General features: G+C 43.3%; 1 protein-coding gene across 1 annotated transcript in view; it reads left to right on the forward strand.

Annotated features, from left to right (window-relative positions):
* GALM (galactose mutarotase) overlaps positions 1-8,861 on the forward strand; it is a 105,450-nt gene extending 96,589 nt beyond the window's left edge. Inside the window, exon 7 of the mRNA XM_030196289.1 lies at positions 7,469-8,861. Coding sequence (XP_030052149.1) covers positions 7,469-7,546 — 78 coding nt within the window. The 3' untranslated portion in view covers positions 7,547-8,861. The remainder of the gene's footprint in view (positions 1-7,468) is intronic.
* Positions 8,862-23,831: the final 14,970 nt, after the last annotated feature.

Raw genomic sequence — 23,831 nt, forward strand, 5'->3', positions numbered from 1 at the left:
CGCCGAGACTGGGTGGAGAATCGGGACCGATGGGAGAGCCTCAGACGGAATCCTTGCAGGCTAGTGGCGGCCCTGTTGGTTACTTGACGCCGGATGGATCGACAACAGCACGGGGGGTGGGAGGTTTGGATTCCTCGCCCTCCCCCATCCAGGCAGCTCCACCTGTGGGTCTCTGTGTGCGTTCGAGACCGGCAGTAGTAACCCTTGAGGCCCTGTGGGACGCAATCCAGATACTTAATTCGTCCCTGCTTCAAATTGCTAATTCATTTAATTCTGAAGTGAAGGATTTGAAATCACAACATCAGACCATGGAATCGAAGGTGAAGGCCCAAGAGGAAAAATGTGAGTCTAATTTACTTGAAATCAAGAAACTTCAAATTACTGTGGGTAATATAGTAACTGAAAAAGACATTGCACAAAGAAAGATTGAATATTTTGAAAATCAACTTAGGCGTAATAACCAAAGATTCCTAAATTTTCCCAAAACTCCTTTGATTCCTTCGTTAGAAATGTTGAAGAAGTATTTTACTGAAATTTTGAGAATTCCAAAGGAAGCTTTACCTCCAATTATAAAAACATACTATATTACCGGAGCCAAAACAGTTGCTGTGGAGGCTCCAGAACTGAATTTAACGCAATTTCTTGAAACATCCTTAGAATCTATGACGGAGCGCACGACTCTTCTTGCATCCTTTGCATTTGAATCCGATAGGAATCATTACTCAGACTTCAGATTTATTTCATCTCAGTTTTTAGGATCAAAGATACAGGTGTTTCCGGACATTAGCAAATCTACTCAGATAAGGAGGAGAGAGTTTCTGAGGCTAAGGCCTCGGATTCTATCACTAGGTGGCACTTTCAAACTGAAATTTGCATGTAGATGTCTTATTTCCTTGAATATGGTTTATTATGTATTTTTTGAACCATAAAAATTGAAACAGTTTATAGTTGCTAAAGAAAGGGGCAGTGAAGTAGTTCTGGAAGCTCCTGCAGGAAGCTAAAACTGCTGGTAGGGAAGGGGTTTCTACCCTCTCAATTTAGTTATGTAGAGCATTATTTTGCTCTTAATATTTCCTTATTTCATTTCTTTGTATCTTGATCAACTACAATGTGGACTAAGTAACAATGTTTATTTCTTATATTGTCCTTGTATGTAAAGGTTGAATGATACATTTCTTTTTATTATGTAATTCTTGATTTTCCTACATTTGCTTTATTGTAAATGTATATTTGAAATTTATAAATAAAGAATAAAGTCCACTGCAGTGCCCCCAAGGATGCCCTATTGCTTTCCTGGGATGTCACTTTTCCACTATTCTACCTGATACCAAGCTTTCTATTTTTTTTAATAACATCTGAGCCTTGTGTCTATTGTTTATCAGTAGATTTGGGCTTTGAAGTCAGATCTATAGATATCTAAATACCAGAGTGCTATTTTTCCATACTTCATAGCAAGAGTGTACATTCCCTAATTACTTGTTCCAATACAAATGAAGCTTTTACCTCCTCAGAGCATGTAAATGGTTTCATCCCTGTGTGGATTCTCTGATGCTGTGTGAGGCTTTCTTTCCAACCAAAGCTTTTACCAGACTCAGAACATGTAAATGGTTTTACTCCTGTGTGTATTCTCTGGTGCATTGTGAGGTTTACCTTCTGACCAAAGCTTTTATCACATTCTATACACGCGCATGGTTTCTCTCCTGTGTGGACTCTGTGATGCACTTTGAGATTTACATTACAACCAAAGCTTTTACCACACTTAGAACATATGAATGGTCTCACTCTGTTGTGTATTTTCTTGTTTATTTTGGATGTTTTGCATTTGGACGTTTTTTGTTTGAAAATGTACCAAAAAATAAAACATCCAAATTGCAAAACGTTTTTCCAAACAGCATTTTCACAAGGAAAAAAATAGACTTATTTTTTTGTAGAAAATGACCTTCTTTCCTGTTTTGATTTTGGATGTTTTACAAAAACGTCCAAATTCAGACAGACGTCATATCCAAAAATGCCCTTCGTGCACTTGACTTGCCCAAGGTCACAAGGAGCTGCAATGAGAGTGTTACAAGAAATTATTTATTTTGGGGAAAGAGCTCGAGAGCACTCGCTACTGTTTATAATTTAAGAGCAGGTGCTGTATTTATAAGTTTTAGGATATTAATTTCTCCACCAATCACCAAAGGTGATAATTGCAATAAATTAAATAAATTAAGTATATATATATTCAGAACACAAGGAGACCGTATTTTTAGCTTCAAAAAGATTGATTTAATATACAATTGCACACGAGAGGTAGGTTTTAAGAGATCTTTACAGGTAATCTGTGCATAAAATAGAACAAAGTAGCAGGTAGGTTAACTTACAAGTCCTTGTTACAAGCATGCTGTGGTCCAGCTGATTGATGAGCATATGTTTCAGGAGCAAGGCATCAGCAGACCCCAAAGAGAGCAGCAGGTCCGAAGAGGAGGCAGGTTCCAAGAGGGGCGAGCTGGGCTGTTTCCAGGCCTTTTATAATGTTAGCAGAGAAGCATGGTGTGTGCATGTCTTGGATATTTTGCAAGGCATTATGGTTAATGTAGTCTGTTCACATGACCACATTATAAGTCCTTCCTTTCTGCACATGTCTGAAAGCTGATGGGAGGGGCAGGTATACCTTTGACAAGCAAATGTCCTGTTTATGGTCTCCCCTCTGAAGTCTTTGTCTTCAATGGGTTCTCCAGACTCTCTGTCTCCTTGCATCCTCTGGTTAGGTCCAATCTTTGTTGTGTTGATCAGAGGAATAGAGTCAATTTAAAACTTTAAAGCAGTCTTGTCTTTTGTTTGAGGAATGAGAAAAGGCAAGGTGAGGCCCCAAAGGGAGAGGGAAGAGGGCTTTTGGAATGAGACTATTTTCTCTGCTGCAGTGTCAAATATATATATTTAAAAGATACACAAATATATTGGTGTATATATAATCCAGCAAATATGCTACATATTTCAGTAATAAACTGATACCATTACAAGAGTAGAACCCATGTTGCCAGGATCAAAGCCCGCTGCACTAACCATTAAGCCACGCCTCCTCTATTTTGGCCGTTTTGCATTTGGACGTTTTTTTGTTTGGAAATGGACCAAAAAATAAAATGTCCAAATCGCAAAACGATTAGAAAAGCAGTATTTTCAAAAGGGAAAGATAGACGGTTTTTTTGGTTGAAAATTACCTACTTTTCTGCTCTGAATTTGGACGTTTTTTGTAAAATGTCCAAATTCAGACTTAGACGTCATATCGAAAATGCCCCTCCTAGTAAGTTAGGGGCTTCCCATCTTTTTCCACTACTATCTCACTATTTCCAGAGTGCTCAGTCTTATTGACATTACTGTTTAGTGGTCATTTGTACCATCTGATAGAGGCTTGCTGGCACCTACCAGATTAATTTATTGAAGGTTATACCACAATAAAATGATTAATCTACAAGGTGCCACCAGCCTCTGTCAATTTTGCTGCTCCAAGCTAGATGCAGCTCTGTTCTGTTTTTTGCTTCTGGGAAATCAAATCCAGGTCCATTCGCATAGCAGTCCATTCATATGCCAGTGAGGCACCAGGTCAGCTCTCAACCAATGCTCCCTCTAAGCGGAGCTCATGAGCGATTGCTCACACATCTTAGGAGCGTCACTCACAAGAATGTGTTTTTTTGTGCTGTATACAGAAATGCATTGCTAATATTGGTGCTCAAAAATTGTTGGTTTTTAAAATTCGTTGCTCACATGAAAAAAAAATTTGCACACACCAGGCCACTCCATAGAGGAAACATTGCTCTCAACCATCTAATTCTAGTGGATTCTTTAATATTCTTCATTTTCTTTCTAAAACTAACTGCTTTCATTAGAATGCTCAGAGTAAAGAAGAATGGAAAGATTTGAAATTAATCCCTGTGCTTTGGCTCAGCTGTGGAGGTGGTGATGGATTCAGCTGCTGAAGTGAAAGTGTTCTGAGGCTTATGACTCATCTAAAAACATAGAGGTTGCTGTGTGTCACAAGTCCTGGCAGCTGCAGGATGTCTGTGCAGTTTGGAACTCCTGTTATATCCCATTGCTTGTCAAATTAAAATCCTTAAAACCAGGAGCTTTATACTTAGGGTAATTTACATGCATTTCTGCTCAAAAATAAGCTTTTGTAAAACTGTACGTCTGAAGTCTAGACTTAGCAGAGATATTTGCAGGCGAGGAGGTTAGCATTTATACACATTCTTTTGAAAATATGCACATATGTACCCATTTTTTCAGGGTTTATTTGTGCATGCCGTTGAGCAAGTGTAAATACGCTTGGTTTCCCTGGGTTAATTTTCAAAGTAGAAATATGTATATTCTTTTGCTTTCAAAAGTTGGTTAAGTTCGTAGACAGAAGAAAATGCACGTACTTTTTATATCCCCATAGTATATTATAAAGGAAATATAAATCAAGCCATAGATTCTATTTATATAGGTTACTATTGCCTCTATGTAGTAGGACTAGGTGACATAAACTATTCCAGGTAGCTCTAGTGCAATCTGTAGCAAATGAGTTCATGTGCATGAGTTAGTATAGAAATGGCATAGAGTTCTGGGCAGTTCCAAGAAGACCAGCTCACAGCGAACATCCCTTCTGCTATTTTGCTGATTCAGCTAGAGGAATTTCATCTCGTCTATCTCCCCTAGTCTGGGCTTATTTCCAGTCCCCTAGAAGTATCGTATGGCTGGAAATAGGCCCAGACAGGAGACATAGATCTGCTTATTTCCAAAGGAGCACAAAACACTGCAGATCACGAAAAACACCAAACCGTACTCTTCAAATTAATTTGAAGCCTGCAAATCGAGCCTGCAAATAGGTGGGATAATGTGGGGTACAAATGTAATAAAATAAATAAATTTATTGTTGCACGCGCTGGTGCCCTTTTATTAAGGCATGGCATGCCTAACGCAAGAGAGGAGGAGTAGCCTAGTGGTTAGTGCAGCGGACTTTGATCCTGGGGAACTGGATTCAATTCCCATTGCAGCTCCTTGTGACTCTGGACAAGTCACTTAACCCTCCATTGCCCCAGGTACAAATAAGTACCTGTATGTACCATGTAAACCGCTTTGAATGTAGTTGCAAAAGCCACAGAACAGCAGTATATCAAGTCCCATTTCCCTTCCCTTCCCTCTTACTACACGCTAAAAAGGCACTACCACAGGACGCTGTAGTTTTCCCTTCAGTGTGCGCTAATCCTGCAGGTGTGCCCATGGGCAGAGAGTAGGCATGCCTGGCTAATTGGGTAGCGCAGGCACATTACTGCATGCTATCCAATTAGCGCAGGATCCCTTACCGCCTGCTAAGTAGATGGCGGTAAGGGCTTCTGTGGTAATGGTCACATGCTAAGTACAAAAACATATGGTGAGGCGGCCATTTTACCATCATACTAAAAGTGGCTACAGCACGCAGAAAACACACGCGCTGTCACCAGTACCGGCCACTTTTTAGTGGAGCTTGGTAAAAGACCCCAGTGTGTGGTAACTCTCATGAAAAAGCCTGACATGGGTACATTTTCGCCAAAAGGCTGTGTCTGGGGCACTGTATGAAACAAATACATAGTACCAATAATAATAAAATGAAAATAAATCATATCATAAAGCAAATTAAAAGCAACAGCCATACAAGACATCCAAAAGTGAAAATACCATAACATAAATAAAAATGATTAAATAACTGTTTAAGAATTAAAATAAAATATCTAAAAAACTGAGAAATCATTAGCATCTACCCCGAGGGGCAAGAAACACTTCCCTCTGTGAATGATTCAAATCTACACCCATCCAGTACTGAAGCATTTAAGCCTCACCGGCAGCACAAATCACTGGGATGTTTGAAGGGAATCTCTATTGATGCATAGTGCCATCTACAGCATTTTTAAATTATAGCTTAGCCATACACTCTGCTTTTTGCACTTACAGGTTGATGCTCAAAGCTGGGTGCAAAAGCCCATAATACAAAAGGAACACAAAAAAATAGCAAAGCGATGCTCTGAAGAAATCATATGGAAATGATATGCGCGGCTAATTTGCACTAACAAACTGAAAGTAAGGGGAAGACCGTGCTTGGGAGATGCGCACAGAAGTTTCGCAGTAAGCGAGGCTCGGAATTGCATGCACACATCGGCACTGTTCTTCCACACCTTTAAATATGAGCCTTTCAAAAACTGCACTTTCAATTTTTGGAAGGCTCATATTCAAGAGCAGAAAGACAGGCGCTGCTCAGACTCGCACACATTTGTTTCTCACTATCAGTGCTTAAAACTTGCAAGGGCTTCCTTCCACTTGTAAAAGAAGACGAAACCTGCAGTTCAATGTGAAAAATTGGCAAGAAGTCTTTTGAAAACCTTCTACGCTGCCCCTGACCAGGCAATACATTTTTGGTGTTATGGGCTATCATTTCCTTCTGTGCGTTGAAGCGCTAATCTCATTAACATCTATTTAAATACATTTCAATACAATTTGAGGTCATCTTTAGTGCACACATTAACACCCGCGCTCGAGCCCTTTGAGCATTCGGCACATAATAACTTGCACACAAATCAAATGCTAACCACTTTTTAATGCTGGAGTTAGCTTTATCATTCATGGAGGGAAGTGTTTCTTACCCTTCTGGGTAGGTGCCAATAACCTTAGCTATTTTATTATTTATTTCTTAAATGCAGTCTTCACTGTGGCAATGCCTGTGAGTGAGATCTGTAAATGTCTTTTACTTCTGTAAAGAAATCCTGCACTGTTTAGAGTTACTCTGGTAGCTATTTGTCTACAGGTGCCAGGCTGGGCAGTGAGAGAGTATTTAGAGGTTGTTATTAGTCAATTGCTCTACCCGAACAACATAGAAGAGCTATGGTATCTACAGAGGGGTCTGATCACCTTTTCCAGTGAAAGAATTTGCTCCCAGATCCACTGTGCTATTTGATTGACCACCTTGAAAACTAGAACCCTCACCCTTATTGGCAGGAGCCCTGGTTACCTGTGTGCTTCACAATTCTGTTCTGGAACTTTCTGCTTTCTCCGTTTCCTGATTTGTGACTGTATCAATCAGTGATTTTTATTTAAGCACAAGTAATTGAGGGGATCTTTTACTAAGGCGCGCTATTGTTTTTAGTGTGCGCTAATGATTAGGATGCGCTAAATGGTAGAGACGTCCATAGGAATATATGGATGTCTCTAGCGTTTAGCGCATTCTAGCACACCTTAGTAAAAGACCCCCTGTGGTCTCTTGAGCACTTTTATTGACTAAAGATTTCAAGCCCCCCATGTTTGGGGTAACAGCCTTCAGAATATTGTTCAGAGCCTAAGCACCTGAAGAACTTCACAATGTAAAAACAAAATAATAATAATATTCATTTTATATTTTTACTGTTTTTGAAAACTTTCTTTGCCTTTTGTTTTCTTGGAGATGGACAATAGCAAATGTGAATTTTTATTTTATTTTTGACAGTCACACTTTCCCAGTACCCTGCTGCGACCTGGAGAGGAGTATAACCACACAACTTGCTTCAAGTTCTCTGTGGCTTAACAAGGTTTAAGCTTATGTTCTACAAATCTACCAGAGGTCCATAGAATAATGTGTGTTTTATTCTGGTGTACAATAAAGAAAATATAATGAGTTTGGAAAACCCTTTTAGAACGGCAAGGGGTTAACTATTTGAATCTAATAATAGAACCTATATTGTTTCCAAAATTCATGCACTAAGCAACTTGTGTTTGATTAATTCTTACATTGGTACCACACCTTGCAAAGAATCTTGTTTTTCCCACCACTGGTACAGCTACCAGTATTCTATCCATAAAATGAAGTGAATAACATTGGTGTACAAAAAGCACATTCCTTATGATGTGATATGATTCATTAATTTGATAGACCAGCCATGTGAAGGACAACTCTATAACAGGGTGCCTGCTAGGATCTTATTCTTAGAATGCAATGTAAATGTCTACTTTCCTTTATAGAATAATAGCCTAACCGGGTATGTAAATGCTTAATAGTTAGGCACGAGCACTTAACCAGCCGTAGAGCTGGTGTAAATGCTCACACCTAAATGTCAACGTTCTATACACACAACTTACAGTATTCTGTAAATTACATCCAGAAGCGTAGCCAGGTTGTGATGCCAGGGGGCGTGGAGAGGCATATGCGCACACTGCGTAGATGCAACAGACTGTCTGAAAAATAGGCACCATCACCATCCGAAGTTTGTTTGGGGGAGTGGTTGCTCCCCTGGTGCCCCCACCTAGCTATGCCACTGGTTACATCATAAGTAGGAGTCCTGCCCATATGTATCCCCTCTCCTTGCAAATACAGCCTATATAAGTTAAGTGGGTGTTTGCAGAATAGTACTTAGGTGGCATGTATGTCCCACCATAACACACAGAAATGCCATTATTCTAAACATGTGTAATGTGCATGTAACAGGCAGCATATTATAGAACTGTCCTCATAGCGGCTTGTGTTTTAAATTGTTTATTATGATTACAATAAAATACAATCATAGAACCCATAGGATAGAGCTAATACATTCTTTGAATTTGTAATCATTTTATGATTTGAATATTTAATGGTATGTCATCAAATACAATGGCATACCATAACTAGATTTTTTCTAGTTTGCATTTATGGTTGATAATTTTTAGTATAAAAGAATGGATCAGTTATGGGTAAATTTTGTGATTCCTGTTTTAACAGAGCTTTTATGCTATTGTGGCCCAGTGTTTAGCAAAATGCTTTTGTGTCATGGATTGCTAACAGGATTGACATTATTCTCACACAACTAAGGAGCTACTGAAGAAGAAGCGATGAGCAAAATAAATAAATAAACAGTTCCCAAATGTTTGATACTGTGTTCCATTTTTCTTCCTAGACAAAAAAAAAAAAAAAAAAACTAGTGTCTCAATGTGCCATTTTCCTGTTTTGACTTTTCTGGTCAAACAGGAGAGGGAGTTCCACATCAAAGGAATCGGTTGACACAATGATGGATTGAACTAGATCATGGCCAAAAAAAGGCAACAGTCATAAAAAACATGGATCAAACTACTTGAAGTAGACCTGCCCTGCTTTGTTCTAAAGCATTGTGTCCGTGTCCAGGGTCTAAAACATGTAGAAACTAAACATAAAATTAAATAATAAATAAAAAACATACTGGCTGATATTCAGCATGAGTTAACTGGGCAGCAACAGCTGCTGACTGGTTAACTTGCATCTTGGTGAATAACCAGTCATTTTCAGTAGCATTTAACTGGTTAGTGCTGCTGAAAATGCCCAGTTAGCACTGAACATAAAGCCGGTGATGGTGTGGTTGATCTATGGCCCCCTTAAGAGATACTCAGTCATGTGATGCTCATTTAAGTGTTGCAAATGTTAGTGGCACACACTGAAGTGACGCACGCTGAAATGTTATACTAGACAAACTGATGCTCGTCAAAAAGTCATGTGCTAAAGTGTTGGACTTGCTCAAGTGTCGCAAGTTGAAAAGACACATGCTCAAGTGACTGACAACGCCATAAGGGCTCATGTGGTAATCCTGTTCTAACCATTTAGCACATGCTAATGTGGATGCCCCTCTCTCTCTTTGGTTTCTCCCTCCGGGATCAAAGAAAGAGGCAACAACTTTCTTATGGTGCCAAACTTTTTCACCCATAAGAACATATTCATACACCAGTAACTGTACATTACACCCTATCACTATATGTAACTTTATAAACCACTGGGTTCTTCTTTAACACAAGCTTTGAGCTAACCCCAGGAACTACACATATGGTTAGCCCTTGACAGTACACGTTTATTTATTTATTGGAATTTAGTAGCCGCCTTCTTGGAGAGATTCATCCAAGAGGTTATACAGGATGGTCAATTATTCACTTGCTTTTTTAATGGAAACTTTTTTATGTTTTTGATTTTTATATACTTATTCTCATTTTTGTACAGTCAATATTCTCAGTTTTGTCAAATTTATTTATTTATGCATTCTTGTATCCCACTATTATCCAGAAACAAATTTTGGTTCTCAAAGTGGCTTACAATTTACAGTTTGGTGGAGTTACATTAGTGTTGTGCAATGTGGGGAGGGCAGCTATAGTTCATGTGGTTATTCATAGAGTTTTTGAAGAGTTAGATTTGAAGAGGAAAAGGTAGTGGTAGCTTTTGTGTTCAGTTGTGGAGTTCTGATGTTTATTCATATAGTTTTTGAAGAGGTAGATTTGAATGGAAGGTGACTATATCTTTGTGATTAGCTGTAGAATTTTTTGAAGAGGTAGGTTTGATGTTTATTTTATTTTTTCTACATGCCTCTGCACTTTGCCTGCATGAAGGATATAAACATAGTCTATGTCAGGTCTGCTTCAAATAAAGTTTGATCCATCTTTCCTGTGATTTTTGCCTTTTTTTGGTCTGTGGCCCACTCTAGTTGTCCTTGACTGTGCTGGCGACTCTTCCACATCTTGACAGTGCAATGCATGGGGGTGAACATTTACCCAGTAAGTGATGACAGTTAGAGACCCACATGGTCCAGCCAGTCTGCCCAACAAGGTGGCCAGTTCTGCACCTATCACTCTATGTTGTGGGCCCCAGTCACCCATGGTTAAACTCTGGTTGTCAGGTCTCCACCATGTCAACCATATAGGCAGCCAAATATGATGGAGTTTTGGTTATAACCACATATCATCCTTAACTTAACAGTCAAGATGTCTTCCCGTCCTTCCAGAGCTGCACAGCACCCTCATTTGACAAAATGATGTACAACACTGGAGTTGCCGAAGCTTCACCTGTCTTTTGCCATTTGCTGGAGATGGACCATAGAAATCTGTCCAGCATCGGCCTCGGTTCCCCTCAATGCTGGAGTTGGGACCTGTCAACCAACGGGTTGCCAGAGAAGATTTGACTATGCAGCCAGCCATTAAAGTTTAGAGAAAATAGTTTTCTGTTAGTAGAGACAGAGCCATGGCCCACATATTTAAGGCAATTTTGCTGCAGTCATTTATGTAGTCATACGTAAAATTAATGTTTGGAAATTGCATCTGGGACTCTATCGTTTTAAAGGAACAAATTGTTGTGGCAGCTATTTATTATACGTATAATACAAATTGTGTTTTGATTATTATACACTAAACATTTGATTTTAATGTATTTTAGGAGATATGCATAATATTTTAACAATGTACAGGATAACAAAAATAGCTTGAGAAAAATCTAGTTTCAGTACAGTCATATAAATTATGCACTTTTATTGTACTTAAAACCCCTTGAGGCTGATATTGAGACTGCGGGAGATTGATTTTCCAGCTTTTCTTTGGGTGCTGCAAATATGGCTAGTTAAGCTGATATTCATCAGCTGACTGGCAAAGTTATAACGCCGAAGAGAGACCTACTATTTATGTGGGTTTATAAACACCTAATGTACAAGTTTGTTATGTGGAAATATGCTGTGAATTGAAAATCTTAACAGTATGGCCCAAGGAATCTCATAGAGAGTGATGCAGTGGAGCACTGCTTTGTCTGGAATTCCATTAAAGGAAACTCATTATTTGAATAATATCTTGATCTCTGGACCCTGATCTATTAAATGAGAAAACTTCTATTATCCAAAAGTGGGTTGGCTTCATATGATCCATTGTCCAGAAAATCTTCCACTATCTGGAAAACATGATCTGAAATGACCTCAATCCCCCACCATTCCGGCTAAACTGTGGTTTACTATAGTAGAACTCTGTAAATCTAGGCAATGGTTCCAAACACTTGCTATTCCATCAAATTAGGAAAGTTGCATCCTTTGAGCACCAAAATATTCTAAGTAAACAACTCCCCCCCCCACCCCTTATCATGCTGGAAACTCAAGTTAGTAAGCAGAGCAGCTTCCTTTTAGAGCAGTGATTCTCAAACCAGTCCTCAGCTATGGAGTCAGTACTCCAAATAGGGTTGCCAAATTTTTAACAGAGAAAAACCTGACACATGCCCTGCCTTGTGGTCTGCCTCTTTCCCCACCCATGCTCCTCTCCATGCTGTGCCCCAAGTTCTTGCTACACCTACTGTTTCATCCTTTTCAGCATTTCTCTATCCCCCCCACACGAGGTTCTTAAGCCCCTCTCTTTCCCAGGTCCATCCAACATTTTTTCTGCTGCCTTTCCTTCTCTCACTCCCCCATCAGTCTCTCTGTCTTCCCCACTCAGTCCATCCAGCTCCCACTGCCTCTCTCTCTCTTACTTCCCTGGGTCCATCCAGCAGTCTCTGCCACTTTCACTCCCCCCCCCCCCCCCCCCCCCCCCCCCCCCCCCCCCCCCCCCCAGCAGATCCAACATCTTTCCTTTTCCCTTCCTCTGTGAAGATTTAACATTTCTCTTGCTCCATCTTCTCCATCCAACATATCTCCTGCTGCCTCTCCCTCAGGTCCATCCATCATCTCTGCCTACCCCCACCCCCCCCGGTGCTGAAATAATGGCTTACATTCAGCAGCTGCAGTGATTCAAGCAGGCGGCATCTGATGACTACGGAACCTTCCGTGCCCTTGGCTGTGTCCCACCTGTGAAGCAACAGGAAGTTGTATCATAGGAGGCAGGACACAGCCAGGGAAAGGAAAGCCCCAGGGCTGGTCAGAAGCTGCCTGCTTGAATCGTTGCAGCTGCTGAATGTAAGGCATCATTTCAGCACTGGGGGAAGAGGCAGAAATGTTGGAAGGACCCAGGGAAGTGATGGGAGACGAAGAGGGAGAGACGCTGAGTGGACCCAGGGAAATGGAAGAGGAAGAGATGCTGGCAGTTTTGGGCCAAAAGGGAAAAAAAAAAAAAAAAAAGCTTTTCAAGTGCCAGTTTTGAAAGTCTGCCAGCAGCTGGCCTGGCTGCTGAAATACCAGCCAGGCCAGCTGAAAAATGGCCAGTTGGCAACCCGAACACCAAACCTTCAACTCCAATTCCTCTATTTTTCTACTGTCCAACCCCTACTGTTATTAGGCTGTATATTTTTTTTTTGTTCTGGACACATAAGTATAAAATGATAAATTTACCATATATTATAATGTATGTTTTATTTTAAAGCTGGAGTTTGAGTCGGTATCTTTTTACAGACTTTGACTCCACCCAAAATTGCTTCTGACTCTGACTCCACAGGCCTGCTTAGGACACACCCAACAAAGCAGGTTTTCAGGATTTCCACATGAACATGCATGCCATAGATTTGCATACAGGTAGAGACTGCATACAAATTATGGCTATCCTGAAAACCTGATTGACCAATATCCTGAGGACTGAGTTGAGAACCACTGTTTTAGAGAAAGAAGAGGCTGACCTAGACCCAGTCACAGTCATTTAAACAGAACTATGGAGCCTTATTGATAGTGGTAGCTTATCAAGATCAGTAAATAAATAAAATGCTTCTGAGGGCAAGAGAGCCAAGGCTGCTTGTCAACTTCCAGCTTCTGTAAAACAATATGTAGATATTTTGCTGCCAAGCCACTTGATGAACCATATGTTAACATACTTTACCTTCACACCTCACAGTGTTGAGAGAATGTACAAAATCCATGAAAGCTGAAATTACCCATCAGCTGTGCCAGAGCCTCCCTTAGTGGCCTGTGTTCATTATGTCAGAGGAAGTAGCCAGCATCTAACTAATATGTCATAGCAGTGCTGCAGGATAAATTGGCCAAATTCCAGTCTCCTATGCCTGTCATGAACGAAATTGTGCTCAAAACAAAATTGCAGTTAATGCAGGACTTATAGCTGCACAGAAGATTGAGTAAGTAATATGGCAACTAATGCAATCAAAGGGCTTATTTCCAAAACCCTCTAAATCCAATATGGATTTAAGCAGGTTTTGGAAATAAGCTCTTCAATTGCATTACAGACCGGTAAGCCAAAATACTAGAAACTGTTATAAAGAAAAATTAGGGAACACATAGACAAACATGGTTTAATGGGACAGAGCATGGGTTCAGCCAAGGAAAGTCTTGCCTCACCAATTTGCTTCATTTTTTGAAGGTGTAAATAAACATATGGATAAAGGTGAGCAGGATGATGTAGTGTATCTAGATTTTCAGAAAGCTTTTGATAAAGTTCCTCATGAGAGATTCTTGAGAAAATTAAAGAGTCAAAAATAGGAAGCAAGGTTCTGGTGTGGATTAGGAATTGGTTATTGGACAGAAAACAGAGGGTAGGGTTAAATGGTCATTTCTCTCAATGGAGGATGGTGAACAGCTGAGTGCCACAGGGGATCAGTACTGGGATCGGTGCTATTTAACATATTTATAAATGATATGGAAATCAGAACGATGAGTGAGTGCAGCGCTGCATAACCCTAGTAGCGCTTTAGAAATGTTAAGTAGTAGTAGTATGATTAAGTTTGAATAATCTGAATCATAGTTACCTGATGCTAGGGTCCACCTAGGGGGTCAGCACTCAAGAAAAAGATCTAGGTGTCAATGTAGATAATACACTGAAATCTTCTGTTCAATGTATGACAGCAGCCAAAAAAGCAAACAGGATTCTGGGAATTATTAGGAAAGGGATGGTGAATAAACCAAAAATACTATAATGCCTCTGTGTTGCACCTTGGTGCATCCGCACCTTGAGTATTGCGTTCTGTTCTGGTCACTGTATCTCAAAAAAGATATAGCAGAATTAGAAAAGGTTCAAAGAAGAGAGATCAAAATGATAAAGGGGATGGAACTCCTCTCATATGAGGAAAGGCTAAAGAGGGTAGGGCTCTTCAGCTTGGAAAAGAGATGGATGAGGGGAGATATGATTGAGGTCTACAAAACCCTGAGTGGTGTAGAACGAGTAGAAGTAAATTGATTTTTTTACTAATTCCAAAAGTACAAAGACTAGGGGGCACTCAAGGAAGTTACATGGAAATACTTTTAAAACAAATAGGAGGAAATATTTTTTCACTCAACAAACAGTTAAGCTCTGGAACTCTTTGCTGGAGGATGTGGTAACAGCAGTTAGTGTATCTGGGTTTAAAAAAGGTTTGGACAAGTTCCTGGAAGGAAAGACCATAGTCTGCTATTGAGACAGATATGGGGAAGCAACTGCTTGCCCTGGGATTTGTTGCATGGAATGGTACCACAATTTGGGTTTTTGCCAGGTACTTGTGACATGGTTTGGCCACTGCTGGAAAAAGGATACTGGGCTAGATGGACCATTGGTCTGACCCAGTATGGCTACTCGTGTTCTTAAGACAGACTGGAGGATCAGAACAGAAGCTGCAGAAACAACTTGAGAATTACAGGCATACTGGAGGAATAATCTTGCCTGACTGTATGAGTAGACTATCCCAGAGAAATTGGAAATGCAGGCAATGCAACTTCCTGTCATGTCTAAGATAATCTGTTACCTTGAACACTATGTAGAAAATAGATTTAGCTGATGATACCCAGTGTGCTTAACTATGCAGACAAAGCAGCCCTCTTTCAGCTTGCAGACCCATTGGAAGGAGAGGGTAATAAATTGCTTTTGTATGAGGATTTCTCAGTACAAGTAACTGCCAGATGCAAGAAGGTTAGCCCATACTGCTCTCAAATCTTTGTCAAGGCCAGTAAATCCAGCTTGCAATGTCCAGGGAGGTTGAGAGTCTGTCATGTAAGACAGCTGAAATTAAAAGGTTTGTTGAAAATATAGAAGGGGAGCTACCCACACAAGTAACTTTCAGTTCATATGCACAGTGTCTCAGCTTCAGAGAAGGTAGCAGCTACCCTGCTATACACTACCTGAATGTTAAAGTTTGTTCCCTTCCTTTAATGGCAGCAATCTCTATCTATTGCCAGCAAGCTCCGCTTACTGGCTTCAGCTCATATAATGGGCTAGATAGGTTCATGCCATATCCTGTTCTCAATCTAACCTCCTTGGCTGACACAGAGCCTTTTCCTTTCAAGTTTCACTTTCAGGGAAGAGGGAGGGGGACCTCAAGTACAAAACCTTTTATGGATCCAACTTCTCCTTCTTAGGCAGCCAATTCTGGAATGCTCTCCCCAGACCTATCCGATCAATCAGTGAATATCTGCCCTTTCGTAAATCTAAAAACCCATCTGTTCAAGCAAGCCTATCCAAATGACCCAAACTAATCCTACGAACCCATTTACCCAACACATATCCAGGAGTCAAAGACAACGATACAGACTACATCTATCACCTAAATTTCCTATGTCTATCCCGTGTCCCATCCCCCTCCCGCCTACATTACCCCTCCTCCTATGCCCACCTACCCCATGCTTATACCTCTCCTACTCCCTTCACCCTTACCTCTCCCTATCTACCAATCTCTCTTATTATTCTACTACACTTCACTTATATTTTCTCTATCAATATTATGTAATCCCAATTACTATGTAAGCCGCATTGAACCTGCTTTAGTGGGAAAGCGCAGGGTACAAATGTAATAAATAAATAAATTAGTGGAGGATTAAGGAGGGGCCAGCTGATCAAATAGAGCAGCTTTTTGTAACTTGGACGTGGCTGAAACAGGTCTAGATAAAAACGTCCTTCTTATTGGATGGGGACATTTCTTCCCATTCAAAAATCCCAGTTGGACGTCCTACTTTTGGGCCCTCCCTAGTCCTGCCCAAAACATGACCCCTTGCTATTTGGATGAACTGCAGTGGGAAACATCCAAATTCTGACTTTCCAAAATTAGGATTTGGACAATTTTAGCAAAGGGACATTTTTATTAGGCTTTTTAAGAGGTTCATCTGTTTTGAAAATGAGCACCAAAGTCTCAGTGGATTCTATCGAATGCTTTATCTACATCTATTGCAAGCAGCATGGATAGCATTTTCTTTTTGATTAGTGCTTATACCAAGTTGAAACCCCTTTTTTATATTATCTATGGTTTAGCCTGACTGATTTAACTTGGGTAGCACAACTGCAAGCCTATTTGCTAAAACGTAACAGGATCTTTATATTTAGCAAGGAAGTGGGGGCAATATATGATCCACAGCAGATGCTGTCTCTCCCCGGCTTGCGAAATACTGTAATCTTAGCCAAGTTCATTAGCTGAGGGATAACTTCTCTCTCTCATATGAAGTTATAAAACAGGCACTAATTTAGCTACAAAAGCTTTGTAAAAGCCTCTGGTGAAATAGGGGTTGGTGGTTGAGAGGCTAGGATAGGGGAGGGCAGACTTATACGGGGTCTGTGCCAGAGCCGGTGATAGGAGGCGGGACTGGTGGTTGGGAGGCGGGAAATACTGCTGGACAGACTTATACGGTCTGTGCCCTGAAAAAGACAGGTACAAATCAAGGTAAGGTATACACATATGAGTTTATCGTGGGCAGACTAGATGGACCGTGCAGGTCTTTTTCTGCCGTCATCTACTATGTTACTATGAGGCATATTTTCAAAGCACTTTGGGAGGCTAAGTTCCATAGGTTTCTATGGAACTTTGGGAGGCTAAGTGCTTTGAAAATGAGCCTCTATGTAATTCAAGCCCGGAAACTTGCCTACTGGCATGCTTTTAATTGCTTCTACTACTTTCACTGGGGTTATTTATATATTTATCTGTTCCCTTGTGTTTTATGGTATCTGAGGAAAATCCAACTTCCTTGACTCTATCTTCTGCTTAGATTTGATTAGTATTCTCATATATATCATATAAACACATGCAAATCTTCATGTTTGCTGCTTCTGAACCTTCCGGGTCAACAGTCTGCTAAGTTTATTACCAAACTTGTAATACATTTGTTGTGTCATCCATAATTTAAAGTCCACTTCCTCTAATTTTAAGAATTATAGACTAACTAATTTAAGCTTAACTCTAAATTTCCTGTCCCTTGTGTGCTTATATTCATCATCTAGTTCCTGAATCTTCTTTATTAGCACTGCCTTTCTCTCTTGCCGCTTTTTTTTTTTTTTTTTTCAAGAGTCCCACTTAACACACACTCCCCTTTGAACCGCTTTTAAACCCTCCCACGTTATTAATCCTTATTTCTGTTGAATCATTGAACCTCAAATATTCTTGGATATCGTCTTCCAAATATTTTCTTACCTTTTGGTCTTTTAAAAGCCCTTCATTTAATTTCCAGAAAGCCTGCCCTTTCCCTCTAATGCCTAATTCAAAGTCTCCTCATATGGGGGAGTAGTCTGACCATGTTTGTATGTCAGTCTGGATGTTGCTCATTCACAGCCATCGGGTATCACCAAGAAAATAAGTCATCCTAGAATAGCTATAGTACATGTGTAAATAAATATGCTGCTTATCTCTGGTCATCCTCAACATTTTATTCCTCAGTGAGTTTATTCATCTCTTTCCAGGCAACCTCTATATCTTCTTCTCTTCCCCCCCCCCCCCCCCCCCCCCCATAGATTCTTTTCTCCAAGTAATAGATTCCTCTGTACTTTTGTCTTCATGACTTCTCTTACTTTTTTCCAACAGTCCCTCTGGGGGCATAAATATTCACCAGGGTGACTGTTTTCACTTTAATCTCCCCTCTGATCATAATAATCTGCCTTCATGGTTTCTGGTTACTTTGTGTACTTGTAAAGAAAGAGAATTATGTATTAACTAGTAAAAAAGGCCCGTTTCTGACACAAATGAAACGGGCGCTAGCAAGGTTTTCCTCGGAGTGTGTGTGAGAGTGACTGTGTGAGAGAGAGTGAATGTGCAAGTGTGTGTGTGTGACAGAGAGAGAGTGAGACTGGGTGTGAGTGTGTCTGACAGAGTGTGTGTGTGAGAATAATAGTGCATGCCATGGGCCCCCCTCCCTCCCTCCCAGTTCTAGGGTCATCCCCCTCCCTCCCTCCGAGTTCCAGGGTCGTCCCCCCCTCCCTCCCTCCCAGTTCCAGGGTCGTTCCCTCCCTCCGAGTTCCAGAGTCGTCCCCTCCCAGTTCCAGGTTCCCCCCTCCCTCCATCCCTCCCTCTAAGTTCCAGGGTTCTTCCCCCTCCCTCCGAGTTCCAGGGTTGTCCGTCCCCTCCCTCCCTCCCTCCCTCTGAGTTCCAGGGTCATCCCTACCTCCCTCCCTCCCTCTGAGTTCCAGGGTTGTCCCCTCCCTCCCTCTGAGTTCCAGGGTCATCCCCCCTCCCTCCCTCCATCTGAGTTCCAGGGTCATTCCCTCCCTCCCTCCGAGTTCCAGGGTCGTCCCCCTCCCTCTGAGGTCCAGGGTCATTCCCTCCCTCCGAGTTCCAGGGTCATCCCCTCCCTCCGAGTTCCAGGGGACCGAGTTTCAGGTTCCCTCCTCTCTCTGAGTTTCAGGTTCTCCCCTCCCTCCAAGTTTCAGGGTCCCCCTCTCTCCGAGTTTCAGGGTCCCCCCTCCCTCCCTCCCAGTTCCAGGGTCGTCGTCCCTCCCTTCCTCCCTCCCTCCTTTCCAGTTCCAGCACCCCTCCCTCCGAATTTTAGAAGTCATCTTCACTTACCAAGTTGGGTTTATGGCGGCTGTCAGAGTGGTAAAAGGCAAGCAGGTTTGGCCCTTCTCTCTCTCTCAGCTCTGGTTCCACTCTCATTTCCTGTTTCCGCAAGGGCGGGACCAGAGCTGAGAGAGAGAAGGGCCGAGCCTGCATGCCTTTTACCGCTGCTGCCGACCGCCGTAAACCTGACTTAGTAAGTGAAGAAGACTTTTAAAATTCGGAGGGAGGGGGCCTGGAACTGGAAGGGAGGGAGGAAGGAAGGGACGATGACACTCTCATGCGTGTGACGTTGTTTTCCTTTGCCTTTCAACTCTGCAGCGTTCCCTTCCAGTGATTGGTCACTGCTGCTTGTGACGAACCAGGAAGCACGCAAACATCAGGACAGGAGATGGATACAGCAGGCAGCACGAACCCTTCAAACCGTTCACTGCCACGGAGTCAGCTTCAGAACGTTGGAGGTACTTTTTATTATAGTAGATATGGTTACTCCAGCTTTTTTCTGTCCTTCCTTATTTGAACTTGAATATATTTGACTATATTGATTGTGCCTCAATAATGTTTCCCCCTTCTATTGAACTGCATCTCCTGAATGAGAACCACAGTCAGAGATAGTCTCTTCAACTTCTGAAGAGTAGAATACTTTTGGGGAGTAAATTAAACCCTCCTAAATTAAATGTCCCCATCTCTGCAAGCCACAACACATTGGTCTGTGTGCTTTTGACCCCCATCCAGAAGCCTTATTCATTTCCCCCTTTACCACTTTCCTTATTTCCTCCATCCCTCCCTCCCACCCCTTCTGCCCTCACCCTTTCTCTTCCCCCTTTTCCAACCAGCACTTTTTATTGCTGCCATTCGTCATGGAAGTAGTGTAGCCCAACACTGGGAATACTGGCTTGACTTTTCTATTTCCCCATACAGTCAAACACTGTCTCCCTTCTTCATCCCCTCCCTATCTCCTTCATATGCAAGCCCCCCTCAAATATATCCCTCTCCTTGACCATGCACCAACATTCACTTCATCCACTCTTATATTCTCTGCCATTTGGTGGTTATCTGCTTTGGTGAACACTTGGCATACAGTCTCTGGCTTGCTCAGATACATTGTCCACTTCAAACCTGCTCCTCTTTCATACCCAGCTGATTGATTTCCTTCTTTGTCTTCTCCACCACCTATTTAATAATACTCCTCGTCAATTTCAACTCTTTCTTTAACTCCACCATGCATTTTTGTTAATCTTTTTCTCGGAACCATCTGGTTGACCTGTTCTCAGTCAGCGCTTTGTTCCACCTCTGAATCAGAGCTTACTGATGCCATCTTGCTTGCTTTTCCAGGGATCAGTCCCACATCCCACAGCTTCCTCTTTGCTGCTGCAGCATATCTGAAGAACTTCTGTGAGGCCATACCTGTAGAAGGCTCTATTTAATCAGGCTGTGCTCTCTTTTTGGCGTGACTTTGGGAGGATTAAGCACTTTAAAAACCTATGCCTGATTGGAGATTTAGCTCTCTGTTTCTATGTCTGATGTTGATGTCACTTCCTTGCACAAAGTCCTTTAAATTTTTTCTACTATAGCCCCCTAGTGGCCATTGGTACAAATTATGTTAAATATGTCATGTTAGCCAAATGGCAATTCCCTAGGGTGGGACCCCTTACTAAGCCAGGAGGCATACAAAGGAGAAATAAGAATGTTGTTCTGTTTATTATGACAATTGTTATTTAATGTATAAACTCACTTGAGATGCTAAGTGTGAGGAAAAAGTTATATGTTTTATTATATAAAAAAGATGAAATATATTGTACCAGAAGATGGAGTGGCCTACTGGTTAGGGTGGTGGACTTTGGTCCTGGGGTACTGAGGAACTGAGTTCAATTCCCACTTCAGGCACAGGCAGCTCCTTGTGACTCTGGGCAAGTCACTTAACCCTCCATTGCCCCATGTAAGCCGCATTGAGCCTGCCATGAGTGGGAAAGCGCAGGGTACAAATGTAACAAAAAAAAAATATATATATATAAAACAATATGGTAAAAGGTTGCATTAATACTTGGAACAATAACTGTTATTCTCCGAGGACAAGCAGGCTGCTTGTTCTCACTGATGGGTGACGTCCACGGTAGCCCCTCCAATCGGAAACTTCTCTAGCAAAGTCCTTTGCTAGTCCTCGCGCGCCCGCACGCACCGCGCATGCGCGGCCGTCTTCCCGCCCGAAACCGGCTCGAGCCGGCCAGTCTTCTTTTGTCCGCACTCGGTACGGTCGTGTTTTCGCCGTGTCGAGCCCCGGAAAGTCGACCTCGCGCGTCCAAATTTATTTTGACGTGTTTTTCTTCGGAAAAGTCTTTTCAAGTGTCGGGAAGTGCTCCGGAAACCCCCCCCCGGGTTTCCTGTTAATCCTCCCCGTACTCCCAGCTTTTTGCCCCGATAAGTTTTCTTTCGTCGTCGGGGTAGGCCTCTTTTCGGCCTCGGTCGAGATTTTCTCCCTTACAAATTTTTTGGTGCTCTTTTTCCGTCATTTCGGACTTTGATTTCGCCGGCGCGATTTTTCCACCCATGACATCGAAGCCTTCCAGCGGCTTCAAGAAGTGCACCCAGTGCGCCCGGGTTATCTCGCTCACTGATCGACACTCGTCGTGTCTTCAGTGTCTGGGGGCCGAGCACCGCCCTCAGAACTGCAGTCTGTGTTTCCTGCTTCAAAGGCGGACTCAGGTAGCGAGACTAGCCCAGTGGAACGTGTTGTTCTCGGGCTCTTCGTCGGCATCGGCACCGGGATCTTCGAGTGCATCGACGTCGTCAGCGTCCAGACCATCTTCCTCGGCCGCCCCTGCATCGAGTGCATCGAGGCATCGGGCCTCTGCATCGGCGCCGAGACATCGGATAGCTGCATCGACGTCGGTGGTACCGGGACCTCGTCTGCTGATGTCGTCGGACGGTGGTGCATCGTCAGGAGTGCAGGTGAGGGCTGTCCATTCCCCTGCTGGTGGCGGTGAGCCTTCGGGTGGGTCTCCTCCTACCCTGAGGGCTCCTGCGGTACAGCCCCCCCGAGACCGACCTCCTTCGGCCTCGGCCCCGAGGAAGCGACGGCTGGATTCTACGTCCTCCTCGTCGGTGCCGGGGAGCTCCGGTGACATGCTTCGGAAGAAATCGAAGAAGCATCGACACCGGTCGCCTCCCCGAGTCGGCACCGAGAGCTCTGGGTCGCCGAGGGAGTCGGCACCCAGCAGGCATCGGCACCGAGAGGACCGCTCACCCCTCTGTTCAAGAGGTGTCGATGCACTCCACTCTGGACAGCCCGGAACAGCCTCCTCGCCCGGAACAGGTTCTGACGTCGACGCCTGCATCGACCTCTTTGCCTTTCTCTGCAGCCACTCTGAACGAGAGCCTCCGGGCCATTCTCCCAGAGATTCTGGGAGAGCTGTTGCGCCCTTCCCCTCCGGTACCGGCGGTGCTTGCGCCTCCGGTACCGTCGAGCGTGGCGCCGGCTGGCCCATCACCCGGGGTGAGGTCCCCGACGTCGGTACCGCGTGCGGTGCCGACTGCGGCCACCTCCCAGGAGGGCTCCCCGACTACGTCGGCGGAGGGAGCTTCGCCGATGCGGGCCAGGGAGTCTACCTCTCGACGCCCCCATCGTGGACGTGGCTCCACTGAGTCGAGCCGGGCGAGGTTGCAGACACAGGTTCGTGAACTTGTGTCTGACACCGAGGGTGAGGCCTCGTGGGAGGAAGAAGAAGAAGACCCCAGATATTTCTCTGAGGAGGAGTCTGAGGGTCTTCCTTCTGATCCCACTCCCTCTCCTGAAAGACAGCTTTCTCCTCCTGAGAGTCTGTCTTTCGCTTCCTTTGTCCGGGAGATGTCTACGGCCATCCCCTTCCCGGTGGTTGTGGAGGACGAGCCCAGGGCTGAAATGTTTGAGCTCCTGAACTATCCTTCTCCACCTAAGGAAGCGTCCACTGTTCCCTTGCACCATGTCCTAAAAAAGACATTGCTTGCGAACTGGACAAACCTCTAACTAATCCCCACATCCCCAAGAAGATCGAGTCCCAGTACCGGATCCATGGGGACCCAGATCTGATGCGCACCCAGTTGCCTCATGATTCTGGAGTTGTGGATCTGGCCCTAAAGAAGGCTAAGAGTTCTAGGGAGCATGCTTCGGCGCCCCCGGGCAAGGACTCTAGAACCTTAGACTCCTTTGGGAGGAAGGCCTACCATTCCTCTATGCTCGTGGCCAAAATCCAGTCTTACCAGCTCTACACAAGCATACACATGCGGAACAATGTGCGGCAGTTGGCGGGCTTGGTTGATGCTCTCCCCCCCGAGCAGGCCAAGCCTTTTCAGGAGGTGGTCAGGCAGCTGAAGGCGTGCAGGAAATTCCTGGCCAGAGGGGTGTATGACACCTTTGATGTTGCGTCCAGGGCCGCTGCTCAAGGTGTGGTGATGCGCAGGCTCTCATGGCTGCGTGCCGCCGACCTGGAGAATAGACTCCAGCAGCGGA

The sequence above is a fragment of the Microcaecilia unicolor genome, chromosome 3 (genome assembly GCF_901765095.1).
Source record: "Microcaecilia unicolor chromosome 3, aMicUni1.1, whole genome shotgun sequence".
Lineage (NCBI taxonomy): Eukaryota > Metazoa > Chordata > Amphibia > Gymnophiona > Siphonopidae > Microcaecilia > Microcaecilia unicolor.